Genomic DNA, 21,068 nt, shown 5'->3' on the forward strand with positions numbered 1-21,068 from the left:
GTTTCTTACTTAAATTTTCACTACAATTTCATAGAAAATATCTTACATTACTAACCTCTGAAAAATTACACACCTACTTCAATTCTCTCTTGGGTGTTGATCATTGGCTGGAACCCTTGACACTACGATCCTTGCCTAGACCTTAATGAGGAATGGGGTGCCAAAACTTGGTATTAGAGCACGTGCTTATACGTGACTCTTGGCAATTCTTGGTATAATAGGATAGTACCAAAATGTAGTAGTTAATCTAGTACCGTAAGCTGAAATTTAGTATTTGTTCTAAATTGTGCTTATGACTGAGAGATGGGATAACAAGTGATAGACTTGGATTATGTGGCAGGATTTGAAGATGGTGTGACCGAGAGCCCCGTGAAGAAAGCAACGCCAAGTGGTTATGAAGGAGTATTGTCCGGTGGACAAAGAGATGAGGAACTAGCAAGAGTGCTAAACAAGATATCAGACGTGTTGGAACAACAACATGCGATATATTCTCATCACATGCAATTTTAGTCGTTAGGATCCCCTAGGAAGGAAGTAAGGGAATGTACATACGAGTGGTTTTTGGCTCACCGCTACCTATGATTCTTTAGAAACAAGGGACCAACAAGGGCAGAAAGGTGCATATCTCATATTGAGAGGACTTTTGAGGTGTGTGGATGCACTGAGAATCCAAATGTGTTATATGTGAGCGCTCTAGGGAGAGACAACTCTATAGATGACAAGTATTTTAATAATTCAAGCCCATTCAATCGGATTAACTCTACAAAAAAAGAAATTGTCATCTACAAAGAATAGATGATTTACTTTAATTGATCTCTTGCTAAAGGAACCTCATAAATACGACCTCCTCTTTCAGCAAAATGAAGTTGATTACTCAGAACTTCAACAAAAAGGATAAAAAGGTATGAGGATAAAAGGTAGCTTTTTCTTAAGCCACGTTGTGGCTTCAATTGTTCTCTTAGAATACCATTGACCATAATGGAGAAAGATGAAGATGTTATGCACTTCAAAATCAAATACCCTTTTATATCATCACAACCCCTTTATATCATCACAACTATGAGAAAATCTCATTCTACTCGATCATAAGCTTAGGTCATAGATAAATTTAAAGCCATATAACATTTCTTTCCTTTGATCCTAGTATGTATAGTGTGAAATGTCTCATATGCAACCAAAATATTATTTGTATTAATCTACCAGGAATAAAAGCATACTGATTTTCTGAAATAATCAGAGGTAGAATTAGCTTCAACCTCTTTGCAATTACTTTAGTAACAATCTTGTAAAGTGCATTTCACAAACTAATAGGTCTGAAGTTAGTAAATTTTTGTGGGCCGCTGATTTTAGGGATCAAAGTTAAATATGTGAAATCGATTGCTTCAGGACTAGTAGTTGAATTTATGATAGAAAGAACGGCAGCACTCACATTTGGTCCTAACACTTGCCAAAATTTCTAATAAAAAAAAGCTATGAAACCGTCAGGGCTAGGTGCTTTTAGAGGTCCCATTTGAAAGAGAGCCTTTTCAACCTATTCAACAAAAAAAAAAAAAAAAAAAAAAAAAAAAAAGGTTTTGATAATTCAGCATTCATTGCTGGAGTCACCCTCGAATCGACTCCTTATAAATATTCAGTGATATTGACTAAATGTGATATATTGAATAAATCTTGATAGTATCTAGTGAAAGCTTCCCCTATTGCTTTTAATCTAGTGTGACTAAAGCGTTCTTCATCCATAACCTTTGAGATAAGATTCATTTTCTTTCTCTGATTTCCACATTGATGGTAGAACTTTGTATTATGATCCCCATTCTGTAGCCAAGTCATTTTGGCTCTTTGTTAACATACCTTTTATTTCTTCTGTAACTACTATGAAATCTTTGACATTATCTGCATCCAATGACTGCTGTAAGTGCTCCATTTGTGTTATCTTTTGCTACAAAATCCAACCATTTTCCTTAATTTTGCTTTTACTCTATACTCCAAACTACTCATACAATGTTTTAGCTTTTTACAAACTCGCACTAATCCCCTTTATGGTATAGTATCTTTATTCCAAATTGTTCATAGAACATCTTCACAATTATCAAAAGTTTCCTATTTAGCTTCATATCGACGAATTTGCCAAGATCTCCTTTTTTGGAAGGTTTCCTCTGTAGCTGAAATTAAGATAGCACAATGGTCAACAACCATTTGTCTGTTACTTCGTTTAGCAGCGCCCATATTTCTCATTACAATACATGATTTCATTAAAATCACCCATACGCAACTACATATATGGCTTTAGGTGATTAAGATATCTAAGTATATCCTATCCTTCCATTCTTTTTCCCACCTCTAGATGTATATAAAAATAAGTTAACATCCATTCTTCTCTCTCGTCTCTCCTGTATCCAAGATGTAATGTCCCTCATGGAAAAACTCTAGATTTCTAAAGTAATTTCTGTCTTCCACAAAAGAGTTAGTACATTACCTTTACCCATACAATCAACACAGAGTATTGAGTCAAAACCCAATTTTTATTTCACTTTCTCGACACTAGTAGTTTGCATCTTGGTTTTCATTAGGAATAAGATGCTAGGCTTCCTTTCCTTAACCATAAGGTCAAGGTCTCGAACTGTGTGTGGGTTGCCAAACCCGTCACAGTTCCAACTTAGTAGCCTCATTTCTCTCGACAAGGTTGGTGGCAAGGTTGGTTAATAGCCTTTGTCGATATAAATTGGATTGGACGAGTAACCCCTCTTTTCTTCTTTGCAACTTCAGTCTTACTCTCAACAAAAGATGCAAATCCTTTTAGTGTAAGTCTCCTCTTCCCATGGATGATATCACTTGTATCATAAGTAAATACTAGAGACTACTTACCCCTTGCACGTTGCTTCCATTTGTTGATAGATTGAATTTCACCCCCAACAACCTACCCAGAAACTTCCTTTCTTGGTGCATCTTGATTCTTTGACAAACATTCATCCACTTCTTCAATAGTTTCATAGAATGCAAGCATAATCGGATGGTGTTGCTCATAATTCTAATACCTAATTCTAGTTTTCATGTTGGTAGCATCAATCATCACCAATTTATGAAATTTCTCAACTGTCCCCATATTTATCCCAGCACTTGTTTGATCATGCTATTCTTCACCCTAGAGTGCTACTTTTGCTAACCTATCATAGTTGCCTTCCATATGGCAGTCATCCGAAATACTTGGGGCCCATTTGTATTGGTGCCACATCTTCCTTATCTTGGCACAGTGCCACTCCATCTGCTGCTAATCACACATCCTCATTTAAATTGTAGTAGTTATGAACCCTGTCTAAATTATCCGACCTATTGTAACCTTTAAAATGCTTGCTTAAAGAAAGAAGTTGAATACCAAGTTCTATTATTCCGACATGGTGCACTACCATAGCCAGAGGTTGTAGCATGTAACCACGACCCATATTGAAGCTGTCGTCCTTTTTCATGGCTCTGTCCCAAACTTCTTGTCTTGCATCCATCTGGCCCATGCCGAATGATCCCACTTTTGAAGCAAAAGGGTGGAAGCCTCTCATATTTGAGATTGACAAGACAAGGATGTTGTGATAGATTTAGCACTCTACCCCTCACAAGAGGCTTTGTAATATCAATCTAACTCTCACACGAGGAGCTTGCCCCCACCCATTACCACTTGAGTCCACATCCACTTCTTTAACCCTACCTATACTTGCACCAATTTGCTCCCTAATATCAACATTCATGCAGCCAAAAGGATGATCATTAAGTTGCACCCACATATATAATCGACTTGAGTATATATGAAGCCGGTTATATATGAAAACTAAACAAATCAAGTTGCACGTGAATAACTTGAGCTCAATTCATATATACTCAACTTAAATTAATTGATTCATTTAATAAATAAATCAAGCATGATCTTAATTTAGGCTTTTTATAAAAGAATCCAAACTCTCTATAGACTTGACTCAACTAGTATAAACTTGCATTATTTCAAATATATTATTTTTGTAGGACTAGTTTTACACTTTACATTGAGAACATCTCAAGCATATATAAAGACAAGAGGATATCACACCAAGCTTGATTAAAAACAGGGGCAGAACCAGAAAATCTAGTTTGGGAGGGCTAAGTTAAGAAAACATAATTTTTGGAGAGCTAAATACTAATTTTTATATAAAAACACATTCTTAAACCTAAATTTCATCAAATTTTAAAAATTTTGGGGGGTCCAAGCCTTAAGGTAGTTCCGCCCTGATTAAAAACTTAGGCTCATTTATTGAAGGCCCAACTCATACAAAAAGAGAAATAATAAGCCATCTTTCTTTGTTCAAAACTTATAGAATTTCTCACAACATTGAGAAAATTAATTGCTTGGCAAATAGAACATTAAAATAGAAATCTAAATATATTTTTCTCAATTTGCACCCATCATCATTTTATTCCTATTTCAAGGTGAGTTAACCTTGAGCATTATCTCAAGAATTAAAAAAAACATATTTCTTTTGTAGGTTTAAATATATTAGACGCTTTGTCGTGGTCTAACGCTTGTGACTTGATTAGTATAAACTCCTTAAGAGCACTCCCAATGGCTTCTTCATCCTTTCTTTTAAAATACATCATCAAAATTTACTTTTTCTATTTCAAATACTAACTTTACAATATATCATACATCATCTTATCTATTTTTTCTTCATATCATTTAAATATTATAATTTTTAATCTTTTTTATTCATTTCAAATATCTTCTCTAACTATCAATAATGTCCTCATGTCATTTGATATTTGCAATATCTCCCCATATACAATGTAATATAATTATGTTCTATTTTAAATTAATCCAAATTTATAAGTTAAACCAAAATATAAATTAATTCAAAAAAAATAAGAGATTATATAATTCTCAAAGTATATTATGAGAATATCCATTCTCGATAATTGTAAAAAATATTCTTAAGATATTTTTCGGTATATTCCGCGAATATTCATTTTCGATAATTGTGAAAGAATATTCCTAAGATATTCTTCAAAATATTCCGTGAATATTCATTTTCAATAATTATGAAAGAATATTCTTAGTATATTCTCTAGTATATACTAAGAATATTCATTTGATTTTCTCAAAACTTCAACTATAAATAACACCATTTCTTCATAAAGTTTCACCAACATCTTCATTTCCATTTCTTTACAAAATTCTTCTTGTTCTTCTTTCTATATAGTCCTTATGGATCCCGTATTTGAGATATTTGACTCTTCGTCATTTGGAGTTCAAATTAAATTTAGCTCTTGCTATGGAAGTAGAATGTTTGGGTAATGAAAGAGGCTCGATATCTCGTCGTAATTCTATTCCGCGCCGTATATTCATTCGAAGAAATTCGCTTGAAGGCCACCAATGTTTTTTCCAAGATTATTTTGCTGAATGACCCATATATCCTCCGAATCTATTCCGTAGGAGGTTCCTAATGCAAAGTCATCTTTTATTGTGTATTCAAGCTGAAGTCAAAGCATACGATCAATACTTCTTCCAAAGAAGAGATGCTGCTAGAAGACTTGGGCATTCCTCCCTTCAAAAAAATAACTGTTACGATGAGAATATTAGCTTATGTTGTATCTGGTGATTTTGTGGACAAATACTTAAGGATTGCAGAAAATACAGCAACCGAGTGTTTGAAGAAATTTGTTAAGGCTGTCATTAGAATATTCTCCAACGAATACTTAAGATCACCAAACAACAATGATATTGCTAGATTGCTTGCAGTTGGAGAAAGTCGTGAGTTTCCTAGGATGTTAGGAAGTATTGATTGCATGCATTAGAAATAGAAAAATTGTCCCAAGTGCATGGAAATGAATGTATTGTGGTCACATTCATGAACCAACGATAATTTTAGAAGCCGTAGTATCATAAGAACTCTCGATATGGCATACATTTTTTGGATTACCAGGCTCTTATAATGATATTAATGTCCTAGAACACTCTTCTGTTTTTAGAGAGTTCACTGAAGGACATGCTCCGAAGGTCAACTACTCAATAAATGGAAATGAGTACTCAATGGGATATTATCTTGCTGATGGTATATATCCTTCGTGGTACATTTGTCAAAACAATTCATGCTCCACATAGCCATAAAAAAAAAACATTTTGGTGCAGCTCAAGAATTAGCAAGAAAAGATGTAGAACGGGCTTTTAGAGTGCTTCAAGCTTGATTTGCAATTATACGTGGACCTGCACGATTTTATGATCGACAAACTCTAAACGAGATTATGATGGCATGCATAATCTTGCATAATATGATCGTAGAAGATGAGCGGCATACTTATCTTCGAGTACAAGACTTTGTTTATGAACAAAGCGATGAAATATCCCAACAACTAGTGTCCCATGAGCATACAAATGAATTTGTAAACTCCATTTAACGTCATCATCACATTCGAGATCGAGGACTTCATTCTCAACTCCAATCGGATCCTATCGAACATTTATGGGAAATATATAGTCAATCTTAAGTACTTGTATTTTATATTTCACTATGTTTACCCTAATGTTATATTCTTGTTTTGTACAAGATGTAACCTTAATTTCTTTAATTTCACCATGTTAAGCCTAATATAAATGCTTGTTCTAAAATTTTTGTTTGAAATAAACTCGGTCTATCCTCTTCTTCATATGACTGGGTAATTGCTATAAAACTTGTAGGTTAGAATGCATCTAAGCCAGACCGATCTAGCTAAAGTACATTCGAAATTAAACTAATCATGTCTTGCTGCCATTGGTTTTATCCAAAATTTTCTATTTTTTAATGGTAGGTATCTCCATGAGTGGTCTATATAGAAAATGCTTCTAATTTTAGAACAAGGCATGCTTTTTGGGGATTGAAAGCAATAGGTACATAAACACTAAAGTGCCTCCAGGCCACCATGAAATGGAGTATTTATTTTCTACGTTTCTTGTTGCAATCTTGACACTAGTTATACCCGACACATTGTTACAGGAACAAGTAAAAATTATATGCAGCTAAGACAACAAGTTTGCAGTGCAACCTGAAATAACAATCATAATACTCTACAATTAGAACATCCGACAAACATTAATCTTAGTGGGACATCCGATAAACATTAATCTAGCCCCCACCTGAATATATATATATATATATATATATATTTATAAATTAATCTTCCTAAATCTGAAGAGAAATAGAATGAAAAGTAAAATATTTTAAGATGGCCTATAAAGGAAAGCACCTCGTCTATTTCAAATATCTGGTGCTATCTAATAAACAATAACCGTTCTAAAAGAAATCATAGTGATTAAAGCAAACTCTATAATAAAGTGTGCCACCATCAATACTCATTCATGTTCATTCATATAATGAACTCTATAGCAAATATATTCGTTCAAATAATACTCATTCAAGTTTCTTCATTCACATAATACTCTCAAACCATTCACAACAACACTTTAGTGTGCCACCATCATAATTCCCCTAACAAATAACATATTAGACTAATAAAATAGTTTAGTGTGTGAATTGTGTTGTGTTCTATACAAAATAAAATCTGGACTATCCATTGGCTGCATTGTGGCTTCAACTTTGTGCATAGTTCTATACAAAAAGCTATCAAATTAGACTTCCAAATGTGGCTGAACTTGTGGCTTGAGGTTTGTGCAATGTTTTATACAAAAAACTAACAAATGAGCATTTCCAAAAGTGGCAGCATTGTTACCTTCCAAAAAATCCAAAACAGAAGCCCATACACCACCCAGTCATGGTTTTCTAGACCTTTACTTCTCAAGTATTTCCAATTGGAGGCTACGGAAATACTCTTACTGCATTGGAGGTAAAGTTGAGGTGTCCATCCTCATAAGTTCATTCTCTTCTCTCTGTTGATCCAAATCAAGCCTTTCTTTTGTAAGGCGGATAAGCTCTTTCCTACCTTCTCCATTCTTAGCATTTGCTCTCTTCTTCTCCTCTCTCATTTCAGTCACAAAATCAGCAAGATTGGAAGAGGTATTATCTTGTCTCTTTTGCTTCTTCTCAGCCTTCTTTCCAATAGGTCTCTCTAGATTCACATCTATATATGGAGATATGGTGTCTTCATCTAGGAATGTAAACTCTGGCACATGACCATCTGGGGTTACTGATCTTCTCTTAGTTTTCACACTGATACCCTTGGCCACAGTTTATTTCCATTTTGGATGGTGCCTTAGAATATTCCAACAATGAAGGAAGTTGAATGTTGCGGACTGGTTACTTCGATAGAGCTTCTTTGCTTGCTTAATCTGAAAAATCAATAAATGAGATGTGAAATATATCTAATACAATGTCCTATAAACAATGAAATAAAATGATATTGTTTGTGCACCTTATCTTGCTTAGTAACCCCACTTGGAGACCTTCCTTCAATTTGAGCTAAAGCCCCACAAAACTTATTTGTAGCATGTTGGATGGTAGACCATCTATTTGTGAAAGAGCTGGAACTACGTTCACAACATGTGTTTTTTGTTTTTCTCATAATATTCATGAACTCTAGCCTAAAATGAATGTTTAGATTGATGAACCCCATTGATTGGGTCCAAACTAGTATTAAGCTAAGCTGACACTAGTAAGTTGTCCTCTTCTGGACTAAAGTTTCCTTGTCTAGATTTAGTTTTTCTAGCAGGACCTTGTTTTGGGTTAGGTGAAGTAACTTGGGATTCTAAGTCATTTAAAGATGTGATAAGGTAGTCATTGTAGCTTTCTTCCCCCTCCTATAAGAGGGTAGTGAAAGAATGAACTCCTTGGAGTTGTAAATCCATCCTTCAAAGGAAAAAATAAAAAAAATAAAAAATAGAATCATGAAACTCAATCAAACTCAATATTCATGTTTGTGAAATTCTAAATTTTGATAAGTACCACTTGTTTTGATAAAAACTCAAACAAATTTCGAAATAGATGAACATGCTAAACTAAAACATATGGCAGGCTAAACTAACAAAGAACAGAGTAGATAACATGCTAAACAACAACAAAAATTTTCAAAAAATAATCCATAAATAACAACAATTTATGGTCCTCAACAAACCCAAAAGGGGGCTGCAATTTATGGTCCTTAGCAAACCCAAACAAAATATTCAACTTGATCTATCTTTGATTTCCTCTATCTATCTATCGATCTATCTATCTATATATATATATATATATATCTATATGTATGTATGTGTATATATATACATATGCTGCTAGTAGTAATACATATAGATATATACATACAGATATATATAGAGAGATATATATATATATATGTATGTATGTATAACAGAGGTTCCCAAAGCATTAAATTTCAACCTCAAAATGATTGAAGTAATAATAAACTCTGTAGAAATATTGTACAGAGGCCCCATGAGAGTATATTCTGCGCACCAAATGTAAGTTTAAAAGTTAAAACCATGAAATTTTATACATCAAAAGATGCTCTTCATAAGAGTACATTTTCAAAGATAATTGGCCTGTTGAATATAACAAGCACAAATCCACAAAACGTTACTTAGGATTTCCAGATTGGCTTATATGCCCTCTGTCTGCTAAGGTACAACTCTGTATTGAACTTATAAAAAAAGGTAGCACTCGTATTGATATTTCTTTGCAATCAACAAATCCTTGCCTCCATCCTTCAAGCCCAATTAAGTGAAAAGATGAAAATTGTTAAGAGAGATGTAAACTGCATGAAACCGTTCATTCAGTATGCCTCAGTTTCCAGGTTATAGAAATTGCTTTTGCCTCAAAATGATTGAAGTAATTATGTACAGAGGCCCCATGACCCTAAAAGAAATATCCTCCGAATCAGATGGGGTTGGGAGAATCTGTAGAAAATTTGTACCAGAGCTAGCCACTTCTTGAGGGCCACACAAACATGATCACAGAAATTCTAGAGAGAGTGAATGCTTTGTTTGATTGCATACCTCTCATCATGTGGGTGCGGTGGATATACCTGAATGGAGGTGGACTTGGGAAACAAAAGCAATTAAAGTGATAATCTTTTTATTCATAAAGAAATCATTGCAAATCTTTATATTTTTCTTAAAGGTTGCTTGACACCCTATATGAAATCTATACTTGGAAGAAATTTACTACCAAAAAAATAAATATAGCAGAAAAAATCAGAAAGTAATTCCACAACATTCATACATGACACTTAATATATCAGAGATATATTATAAAACAACCTTTTCAAAACCACATCAACTGACATATTTACTTTTGATTTAATATTTTGTATCTTTTTAGATCATTTGATTTTGTCTATTCCAATCGTGCAAGTCAGTAGCTGTTCAGAACATTAAGGAAATGAAATTTTTTTTTATACATAACTTTTATAGTTTTTCTTGTAGGAGAGTCAGAGCTAGTTGTTCTTTTCATTTTTCAAGGTGGTAATGGGCTGTGAGATACTAGAAAATAAATCAAATGTTGAGGAAATAATTAATGATATTAATAGTAAGGGAAAGAAACAATTTTTTTGCATCTGAAAATTTTTTTTCATGGTACTCGTTTTACATTTCAACATTTTTTGAAAAGTCTTGAAGCAAAGCATAAAAAAGGAGATATTGTTTGTGTAAGTGGTAAGGTGAGTTTCTTGGAGATTCTCTGTTGTTGAGTTGCAAGAAAGCACAAATCGTTGAGAGAACAGACTGATCATCAAAAAAATCATCAATATACAGAAACTCAATGAAACCAACAAATAATTAAGAGAACAAACTTGTATACAGAAACTCTTCATATGCTGTAAAATCCCACAATCATGTACCCACACAAACTCATAGACCCATATTCTGAGAAGAAAAAATTTGGACTTTCCTGCATTTTAGAGAGAGTGAGAGAGAGAGAGAGAGAGAGAGAGAGAAAGATTCCTAGAAATGAAACATATTTCACCCTTATTCTGTGAATCAGTATACGCATGTACCCACGCAAACTCTTACACCCATATTCTGAGAAGAAAATATTTAAGCTTTCATGCATTTTGGAGAGAGTAAGAGACATAGAGAGAGATTCCAATGTTTACCTCAACAATGAGAGTAGAGCTTGAAACTGGATGATTGGAGATGTAAAATATTTGTAAAATACAAGATCTGATGGAGTCCTATTTTAGAGCACTCTCATTGGATTAGCTAAAAGCTAAATTCAATGAGAATTTAGCTATTGAACCATAAAATGTATCACATTAGAATAACTATATTCCAAATGGAATATTTGGAATATAGCTACAGTAACTTCTAAAGTAATTTCTAAATTTGAAAGATACTGTTTATTCATCAAATCTATTTTATATCATTTGTTTCTCTCTCCCGAGGTCTCCATCAATGTCTTTCTAATTTCTATTTTTAACCCATAATTTAATTAGAATATGATTACTAATTAATATATAATATTATAAATAGTAAAATATAATAAAATAAAATAATTTCATAATCTAATGTAGAGATTTAATGTAAATAGCCAAAATCAAATTTACCTTTTATTATTTTATTGTCATATAATAAAAAAATAGCTATTCTAATATAGAGACTTATATGAATAGAATAGTTAAAAGTTAAATTCATCTTATATTCATAAAAAATATATTTTAACTTTAACTAATCTAATGAGAATACTCTTAAGACCATTTCTTTATATTTTGAAAAAAATTCTATTTTACAATAGTCACTGTGAGTGCTCTAAAGGTCTTGATCGAAATCCCCTCTTCAAATGTAAATAAATAAATAAATAAAGGCCTTTGTCGTGAACTAGAAAAAATAATACTCAAATATATTTGGATCAACCGCCCCTTCCCCCGAAGGAAATTTCAAAACCTATCAGCAAAGCAGAAGTTATCAGGCGAAAACTGCGAGCGCAGACCCAAAAAGCGCGAAAATGGCTCTGGCCGCGAGGCTTAATCTGCGAATGCAAAAGGAGCTCAAGCTCCTTCTCACCGACCCCCCTCCTGGCTCCTCGTTCCCACTTCTCTCTGCCGACCTCGACTCCAACTCCAGCCCAAACTCCTTGTCCACCATCGATGCCCGTAAGCTCTAATATTTCCCTCTTCCTTTCGTCTTCTTTTTTTTCTTTTTTTTTTTTTTTGGAGTTTCTCGTTGTTACCTTCTGTTTTCATGTAGTTCGATTTGTGGTGTTGGTGTTTTAGAGATTGAAGGTCCTGAAGGGACTGTATATGCCGACGGGGTGTTTCACGTCAAGATTCAAATACCCGAAAGGTTTGGCAAAATTTGACCCAGGCATGAATTTTAATTCCCTCCTGTTTTGAGTATGTTTTGGTGACGATAGTCGCCGTGGATTGCAGGTACCCATTTCAGCCACCAAGTGTGACATTTTCCACACCCATCTACCACCCTAATATCGACAACGGAGGCCGCATTTGCCTTGACATTCTTAATCTTCCCCCAAAGGTCAGATTTTGGTAATTGCTTGTTAAAGTTGTACATCGTTCGTTACTCCGGCGTTGTGCGTTTTGTGTATTTCACAGATTTATGTTGTTTCTTACTGAAACTTCTCCCTAGTTTCTCAGGATGCTTTCTGGTCTTAAGTTGAATTTCGCTAAGTTTGATGTCTGTGACTTGGTATTACCAATGTTTAGTTTCTACTTTAGCTAGTTGTGGGACAAATATGAGTGGTGTTGATGCATTTTTTAGGATCTAGTTGCGGTTTGAATAAACAACAGCTTTCCATTTAAATTCGAAGTATTTGAACCACTTGACTAGCACTCACCTTTTCCATGAATCAATGCAACAATTTTACTAGAAAACCATAATCTTACCATGATACTATCTTATATGAATTGAGTCTGTGTTCTCTTAATAATACTCTTACGTATAAAGATCAGAGGGTGATGTATAATTTTGAAAAACAGCAATTTTGAGATAGCCAATACCCTAAGTTTGTGAGATGTTTGGTTGGTGAGATATTGTCAAGGAATTTTGATTTGTTTGCCTAATTTGTGTATATATTATAACTAGGTTTTTGTTATAATCTGCACAGGGGGCATGGCAACCATCACTAAACATTTCGACTGTGCTTACAAGCATAGGGTTGTTATTGAGTGAACCTAATCCTGATGATGGCCTAATGTGTGATGTGGTAAGTGGATGTGCACACAAATGGTTGGATCTCTAGGGTTGGCTAACGAAGAGTGCTTGATTTTATGCATTTTGGATGAGTGTGCAGAGTAGAGAGTACAAATATAACAGACAAGCTTTTGACCAAAAGGCTCGATCAATGACTGAGAAATATGCCAAGGCTGGAGCTAGTAGGAATTCTTCTGGCAGTCAAAGCATTCAAACCAACTCAAATTCAAGCATGGTATTAGTGTGCAGTTCATTAAACTGTCTCTCTTTCTGTCATCCTCTAACAAAATTTGAAGACCCTTCTTCATTTTTCATTTGTAAATCTCTTGTAGCAGATGGAATTGAAAACAGCTAGTGGAGATTCCAGACTTGTAGATGAGTGTGTTGCAGGTGGAATTTGTGGGAGTAGGTGGAATTTGTTGCAGAATTCCTCAGGATCAGCCCAGGAAAGGGATACTAGTGGGGAAGTGAATGAAGGGCCTAATGACCGCACTTCACTTCTAAATTACAAGAACCGGATGGAAATTGAAGGAGCCAAAAAAGGGTCAAAAGGCAAGGAGGAGTACCATCGAGGTCAGGAAAAGGAACATCATACGAGGCGAAAATTGTCACTGGAAACTTTTGGTCGATTCCAGAATAGAGAAGGCAATGACGATGAGAATCTAGTACCAAATTGCTGTCTGTTACCCAACCCACAGGAGCCTATTGTGGCTTCTCCAGGATCATCATCATTGCCAAAGGCTGGCAACGATTATGATCATCAAGGACAAGATAAAAAATCAATCGACAACGGCATAAACATGAGATCAGCAAAGAAGCTGACTGTTGGCAATAAGCAGCTCCCAGGATCTTCAAGCACATGCCAGATTACTGATATCATGACCTCCTCTAACTATAAGTCCCATGCAAATGCATTTCATGGGCCTTGCCAGTTCCTACAGCTGTGAACTGTATTGAAAACCCTTGTAATTCTTTTGTTGATGAAATGAAAAATGGCTACAGTGATACAAATTGTAAGACGCTCTGTTCTGCTGGCAAGAAGCTTTCATTGGGGTTCAGAGGCTCATCACAGACACAAGAGATGGGAAACAAGGAAAATGTGGTTCCAGTTCAGAAGACATCACTTCTGCACCCCACAGGCCCTTCTATGTGTTCATCTACACCCTCAATGCTGTCAAAGGTGGGGGACTGTTATGATAGGGAATCTGGGATTGGTAGTTTAGGTGGGAGTCACAAGAAGTGTATGATTGGTCGAAAGCTGTCGTTGGGTTCTCTGTCTCAAATACAAGGGAGTCATGATGACAGCATGCAGATGCTGTCACACTCTAACAAACACTCTGAAGATCCACACATGAACCGCCATATGCAACAACATTGCAAGTGTGACGATAAGCGGAAGTTAGATTGTGATCATGGAATGGATATTGATGAGCAGATAAAGCGACAAAAAACAGACGAATCACCAATATCGGAATCTGTAATTGTTCTTGATAGTGAAGATAGTGAGGATGAAGGGCGTGTCTCTTTTCGGTCTAACTCATTGCTAGCACGAAAGCGCATTGGGAAGCGGAAAGCTAAAGCTTGAAAATTGTCAGTTTTCAACTTTGCTGTTCTGTGTTAGCTTTCTGCTTAGCAACTTTATCTTCTTGATTCAATCTGGTTTGGTGCTTGAGAATCTGTAAAAATTATTGTTTTCTTTCATGTTCTACACCTTGTAGCAATAAAGGCATAATGAGGTAAGAACATGTTCAAATTAGTACCGAAATATCTAAAAAGTACATTGGCTGCATTTGGATATTGAGATGAGTTGAATTAATTTGTTAATAGTAATATTTTGTGGGTTCCATTGAGATGTATTTAACTTTTTTAGGTTGAGATGTTTTAGGTTGAAATGTATGGAAGTAGATTGAGATAGGTTTAACTTTTTGATGGGAAATTGAAAAATTAGTAAGTCCTATAAATAATTGGTTTGAAATGAGTTGAGTTTGGTTCAACGGCTAAATATAGCATTAAAATAGGGTAGTTCTATGAAGTATGATGCTATTGTTAATTGAAATTGAGTTTGTAATTTTAGTCCTATATGATTTTTCTCCAAGTAATTTTAGACTCCTGCAGAGTGGTGCATTATGCACAATTACTTGCTTTTTGGCAAGTATATTGAGAATTTTGGATGAAGCCATATTAGTTTCAGCAATCAGGGTTTGGATGAAAACGGTGAGATGGGGTTATTTGGGAGATGGGATGGTTTCATCTTATTCCATCTTATTTTTATTCAACTTTTCTCTCTATTCTTCCAAAACTCCATAAAATATTATAAGTCAAACCATTTTATTAATATTTATAGAATTCTCATCTCATCTCATTTCAGTTTAGTTTCAACTTCCAAACTAAGCTAACATATGCGATATCTGTGGACTGATCAGCAGAAGGGGGGAACAGGCCAATACAAGGCATTGGTGGAGTTAAGATCACTATCATTTTACAAGTTCTATGTGATAAGATCAAAAGAGGCACAAAATAAAAAGCCAGGAGTACTTTCAATACTTGTTCAGTTTTCCCGAAACAATGGCTGCAGTAGATATCTAAATGTTTGAAAGCATTGAATCAGGCCAGCTTAATTGAGGCAATTGTTCATGACCATTGAGAAATTGATGTATAGGGTTTGTAATATGTTACCAGGTGGACATGAGGTTGCAGTAAGAAATTAGCTGGAAATTCAGGACAGTAGCTTATCAAAGATTGACAATTACTCCAAGAGGCCTCATGGTCATGTTAGACCGCTAGTTAATAAAACGTTTCGATTTTAAATTGTCAATTTTTATATCTAATCATTATTTAATTATTATATCTTTATATCAAATTTTGAAATAAAATACAAAAAACAATTTAAAATTTTCAAATCCAAAAAAAAAAAAAGAAATAATAGTAAACAATTATAATCTAACAATATTTTCACTGTATAATATTTTTATTCAACTTTTTGTTTTATCTATTTTTTCGAAATCCCATAAAACATCTTCACTCGAACTATTTCATTATTATTTACAAATTTTTCATTTCATCTCATCTCAATATTCAAATTAATTAAACTACGACAGTAAAAAGCAAGCGTGTCGAGTGGGATTCTCAAAAGAAGATAGCCTCTACGAGCAGTTTAGGGTATTGGGAAAAGGGCAGTGCTAGCGGGCCACCCAACGTTTACTGCTAGGCATGCCGCTAGTTCAAACTTCTTTTATTTTTTTTCTAGTTTCTTTTTAATATTTTTTTAACATCTTTAATCATTAAAAAAAATGAAAAAAAATATATAACTTCATTAATAGTTACTTCCTTAAGTACTAAGTAAAAAAATAAAATATTAAAAAATTAAAATTCTTGAGCGGTAACTTTGAGTGATAATATTGAAAGGGTTAAGTAGATATATAATAAAATAAGAATAAAAAAGTAAAATAAGAATAGATATATAATAAAGACAGACTAAAAATATTATTTTAATGGAATAAATAAATATTTAGAGTGTTTTGATGTGGCTTTTTGTAAAAGATGACTGACTTATAATAAACCTTCTAATTATCACGTGAATAAATAAAATAAAATAAAAATAGAAATATATATTTAAAGGGAATAGAGATATATATTTAGTGTCATAATGCTTTTGAAAAGTAACTCGCTAAAAAAATTAAAAAAAAATATGAGTATAAAATTTAAGTTGAAAAATAAATAGATCACTGCAATGCTCTTAATTAACTCAGTTTATTCGATAAAAAATATTCAGTACTTTTACTATTAATTACTTTAATAGGGATAAGCAATTTTTCTTAAACAAGAAATATCTAGAAAAAAAAAAAAAAAAAAAAAAAAAAAAAAAAAAAAAAGAGTGAAGTCTTGAGTTCCGGGTGCTATTCTTTCTTTATAGTAAAATGTAGAGGATTCGTGTATTTTAATAGAAAAATGTTAGGGAAGTTCCTATCTAATTTACGGCTTGATTATTTTAATTTATTTATTTTTATTTAATAGTTAAGGAAATCATTATTAGTAAATTTATGTATTTTTTTTTTCTTAATATGCTCGCTAGCAGTACTCATTTTAATATATTTTTATGGGTGCCTTTGAATAAGGATGGACACCTAATATAAAAGAAGAAAAATATGCTAAAAATGAAAACCTGTTTATTTAAGGTTTTTCAAAGGTCATAAAAATAAATGTTATATAACTTAAAATTCTAAAAATAAAAAATATTTGTATTATTTTCTCTTCGTCTTCTTTTTTTCATATGTAATTTATTAGGATAAAAAACTTCACAATCAAATAAAAAAAATCAAAAATCTTTTTATATATTGCACGGTTGCATGACTTTTGATTGTAACATGCCGTGATTTTGTAGATGCAACATGAGTAATTTATGCATGAAGTACTAAAACAAAGGAGAAAACAGATTAGCTTAGATTTGTTTGGTAGAGAAATTTGAAATGTAAATTGCCACTATATGTAATTACGGTTCACATAATTTTTAAAAGAGATTGGTATGTTAACAATAGAAAAATATAGAGTACATACACGATATACAAAAATATACAATACATGAACTGTATTGTATAATATAGAGTATATATTATGGGATAGAAATCTCGTAGAATTCGTGATACTTTAGAATTTAGAATGAGAGAAATAAACACATACAATGAATCTTATATCATTTATTGAACATTAATAATGTCTGAACAATTTATTCTATTATTAATACAGCAATGCTACACAATCTCCATCCTTCACACATCACATTTTTTTAAATTTTAAATTTTTTAATATTTTTTTTGAGTTTATTCTTTTTAAACTAATTTAATTTTTCTATTCATTATTTATATATTAAATATTTGATAAAAAAAATAAAAAAATAAAAAAAAAAGTGTGCAGTGTAGAGATTGTGTAGATTTTTTCTTATAATAAATGTTGTGAGACTTATTTTATGGATTTATCTCTCTCATAGAGTCCACTTTTAGGAAAATTCTTTCTTCCAATTGAGCAATATAAAATCTATTAATCCAACGGGTGATGTTAGGTTGCCGCCCAACGCTGGGTGTGTCTTTTAGGTAAAATTCTTCTTTTTTATTTTTTATTTTCACATTTTTAAAAAAATAAAGAAAAATTAATAATTAATAGTCATTTCTTTAATCAGTAAGTAAAAATAAATTAAAAAAACTTGAATACTTGAGCGGTCAAAATAAAGAGACAAAATGAGATGTCATACTATCATTATTCTAAGAGTGCAGCTATTATGCTGTCCCACTATTATCTCTGGGCGGTATGCCCAGAGTTTTTTTTTTTTTTTTTTTTTTTTTTTTTTAAGACATTTAAATATTTTTAAAAAATAAAAAAAAAATATCAATACACTTAAAATTACTTCATTAAAAAAAAAAATCACAAGCGGTCAAATGGGATGATTAATTCGAGATTATTTACATCCCTCTCCTAACTATCTAAGTATTTTAATAAAAGAATTATAAAAATCTTACTATGTGAAAGACATTGTTGTACTTATTACATCATGCCTAAAAAGATAATTGCTGTGAGGTGTGAATATTTGCATTGAATTTATTTTTCTGCATCATATGGCAAGCATACAGTAGAGCAGACAGAGGTCGTTGGCAACTTGGCGTTTTGCTTCTCCGGAGTCGGAAGAGACAGCCTTCCGGGGATACATTGGTTAGAGAGAGAAGAAAATGATGGCGTCCGTTTGCCTCTCAGTACCCACCTCCAAAACCCTATCTATGCCTTCTCCATCTTCACCAACAACAGCTACATACAAATCTTCAGCTGCTGCTGCTTCTTCTTCATCCGCTGCCGCTACTGCTATTTCTGCCCACACGTGCCGTCTAGTTCGCTGCAGATGCTCTATGCTTTCCATTCCTATGTTCGATTCCCGGCTCTTCGTTTCAAGTAACCGTGCGAGAGCGAAGAAATTGCAGCTGGTTCGTATGGCCCCCGACGAAGAGAAGCTCACTCGCCGCAATCCCCTAGATTTCCCCATCGTATCTCCCTCTCTATTTTCTTTTCTGGGTTTGATGAATTCCCTAACTTTATGATTAAATTTTACTACTAATCAATGTTAAATTATTCTGAATTTATGGTTCTTCTGATTATATATAATAGCTTAATTTTTTGGCAAAAATATTTTGGATTTGTCCTTTGACTAAGATAATTGCACATGCCATGCCATTTATGCCATGCCGGGAGAAGACACGTTTAAAAAAGAAAAGAAAAGAAAAGAAAAAACCTCCTGTTTCTTTGCATTACTAGTAGTTTATCTTAGGGCTTAGACAAACCAAACGCGAAATTAGGGGAAAATATTGTTTGTTTTACTTCACAAGTATTGGAGTAATAGTGCTCATTAAGGTAATCATTTTTATTGCTTGCTTAAGCACATTTAAAATGCCTAGGTTCAAAATTACTTTTTACCACCTTCACCACCAATGAGGGCGAGGAATGCTCGCGTCTTTTGAGAATCGAGAAAACTCTCTGGCAGTTTTGAAGCTGCATTTTAGAATCGCTTTTTGATAGGATGGTTGCAACCTGTTGCTCTTCTTTTAACTTTCTGTAAGACCTTTTCCATCTTCTGACCGGCTTGATTTAAAGTTCCAACCTCATCTTTTTTGGAGGCAAAATCTGCTCTACTATTGACTAATAAATCTGTGACCCTTCAGAGTGATTGTGGAAACATTACATGATTTATGATTATGCAATTTTAGGAAATCAGCTTTCAATTGTCCCCACTCTTAGTTCTTGACCTCGGCATGTCAAGCGCGTATCGAGCGAACAACATTGGCTCGAGTGGTGCTCGAGCGAACACTAGGATTTGTGTCTCGCTTAAGCTCACTGTCTCGCGGGACTCAAGCGAACTCACGGGTTGAGCTTCGCTCGAATCCAGCGTCGAGCGCACATCGAGCAAACACTCTGTTTTTTTATTTTCAACTCTAAAACCAGTCTCCACATACACCCGAACACCTACCACTTCTAGGATGTTGATTATCTCTTCATTTTTTTGAGGATTGTGTGTCTCAACCTTTTATGGAGAAGGGTAACTTGATGCTATAAGTTGTATGCAATCACTCTGTTCTTGTTAATGACCTGGGAACTTCCTATAGCTGGGATTTTTAGAAACTTCTTGTGCTTGATCTGTTTTCACCATGAATACTTTCTGTCAGTTGCATTAATTATGATACTTTACAACCTATTTGGATCTACATGACAGGAATGGGAGAGGCCAAAGCCAGGGCGTCGACCTGATATATTCCCCCAGTTTAGCCCTATGAAAACACCCTTACCACCTCCATTGCCTTATGATCCACCAGAAGAAGATGAGGAAGACGAAGAGAAAAAAGAGGAAGAGGAGGAAGACCCTGAAACGGAAGAGCCAGAGCAGCCTGATAAGCAGTAGAACTCTGTGTCAGCGGCAAAGTGTGGGGCCTTCAACCTCTTCGGAAATTTTGTTTTTTTTGCTCATTCACTTAATTCACGTTTGCTTCATCTCGTGCATATGTATAGTGGATGATAATGTAATGGTCATCCAGGTAGAAGGCTACTTAAAGCAGCATTTCGGAGTTTGGGCTTAAGATACCACGGAGTATTCTTGTTGAGACTTTTTTCAGGCAAACTTGTGAAGAATGGCTTCAATTTCTGTTTTGGTAGACTTTTAAGTGATATAAGAGATTGGATTCAATGGACGATAGCTTCTGTTGTGGGAATTAGGTTGGCCATTTTCTTTTTGGATTCTGTATCGTTACTCATTAGGTTTCATGGTTTTCTTTACTTTGCACAACCTTGTTTTTTGGAAAAATATATATATTATTATCCCTCACTTTGCACAGCTTGAAAATCTAGGATTGTTCTTCATAGTATAAATCCGAGCTGACTCAGTCTTTGAGTGCATGCGCTCCATTGCCTATTTGAAGGCAAATGGTTTCCGGTTGATAAGAGATTATGCAAAACTCTT

The 21,068-nt window shown here is 33.9% G+C and overlaps 2 protein-coding genes across 2 annotated transcripts; both read left to right on the forward strand.

Moving 5' to 3' along the window:
- Window positions 1-11,776: 11,776 nt before the first annotated feature.
- LOC121251588 (probable ubiquitin-conjugating enzyme E2 37) lies at window positions 11,777-14,880 on the forward strand. Its single transcript, XM_041150867.1, is given in 7 exon segments — window positions 11,777-12,024; window positions 12,145-12,214; window positions 12,301-12,406; window positions 12,996-13,094; window positions 13,182-13,316; window positions 13,414-14,027; window positions 14,030-14,880. Coding segments are annotated over 7 exon segments (1,809 nt in total). The 5' UTR covers window positions 11,777-11,876; the 3' UTR covers window positions 14,667-14,880.
- A 3,790-nt stretch (window positions 14,881-18,670) lies between these two features.
- Window positions 18,671-20,799, forward strand: LOC121251589 (coiled-coil domain-containing protein 9-like). The gene is made up of 2 exons (XM_041150868.1): window positions 18,671-19,107; window positions 20,328-20,799. Exons 1-2 carry the CDS (start codon window positions 18,799-18,801, stop codon window positions 20,511-20,513), a joined length of 495 nt encoding a protein of 164 aa, XP_041006802.1. The 5' UTR covers window positions 18,671-18,798; the 3' UTR covers window positions 20,514-20,799.
- The last annotated feature ends 269 nt before the right edge of the window (window positions 20,800-21,068 follow it).

This window comes from Juglans microcarpa x Juglans regia, chromosome 2S (genome assembly GCF_004785595.1).
Source record: "Juglans microcarpa x Juglans regia isolate MS1-56 chromosome 2S, Jm3101_v1.0, whole genome shotgun sequence".
NCBI classification, from domain to species: Eukaryota; Viridiplantae; Streptophyta; class Magnoliopsida; order Fagales; family Juglandaceae; genus Juglans; species Juglans microcarpa x Juglans regia.

What these genes read in the sequence shown, in the direction of transcription:
- LOC121251589 (XM_041150868.1), top strand. Translation starts at nt 18,799, where the DNA reads ATGATGGCGTCCGTTTGCCTCTCAGTACCCACCTCCAAAACCCTATCT. An exon ending in ATCCCCTAGATTTCCCCATC is followed by an intron (nt 19,108 to 20,327) that starts GTATCTCCCTCT and finishes TCTACATGACAG; the next exon opens with GAATGGGAGAGGCCAAAGCC.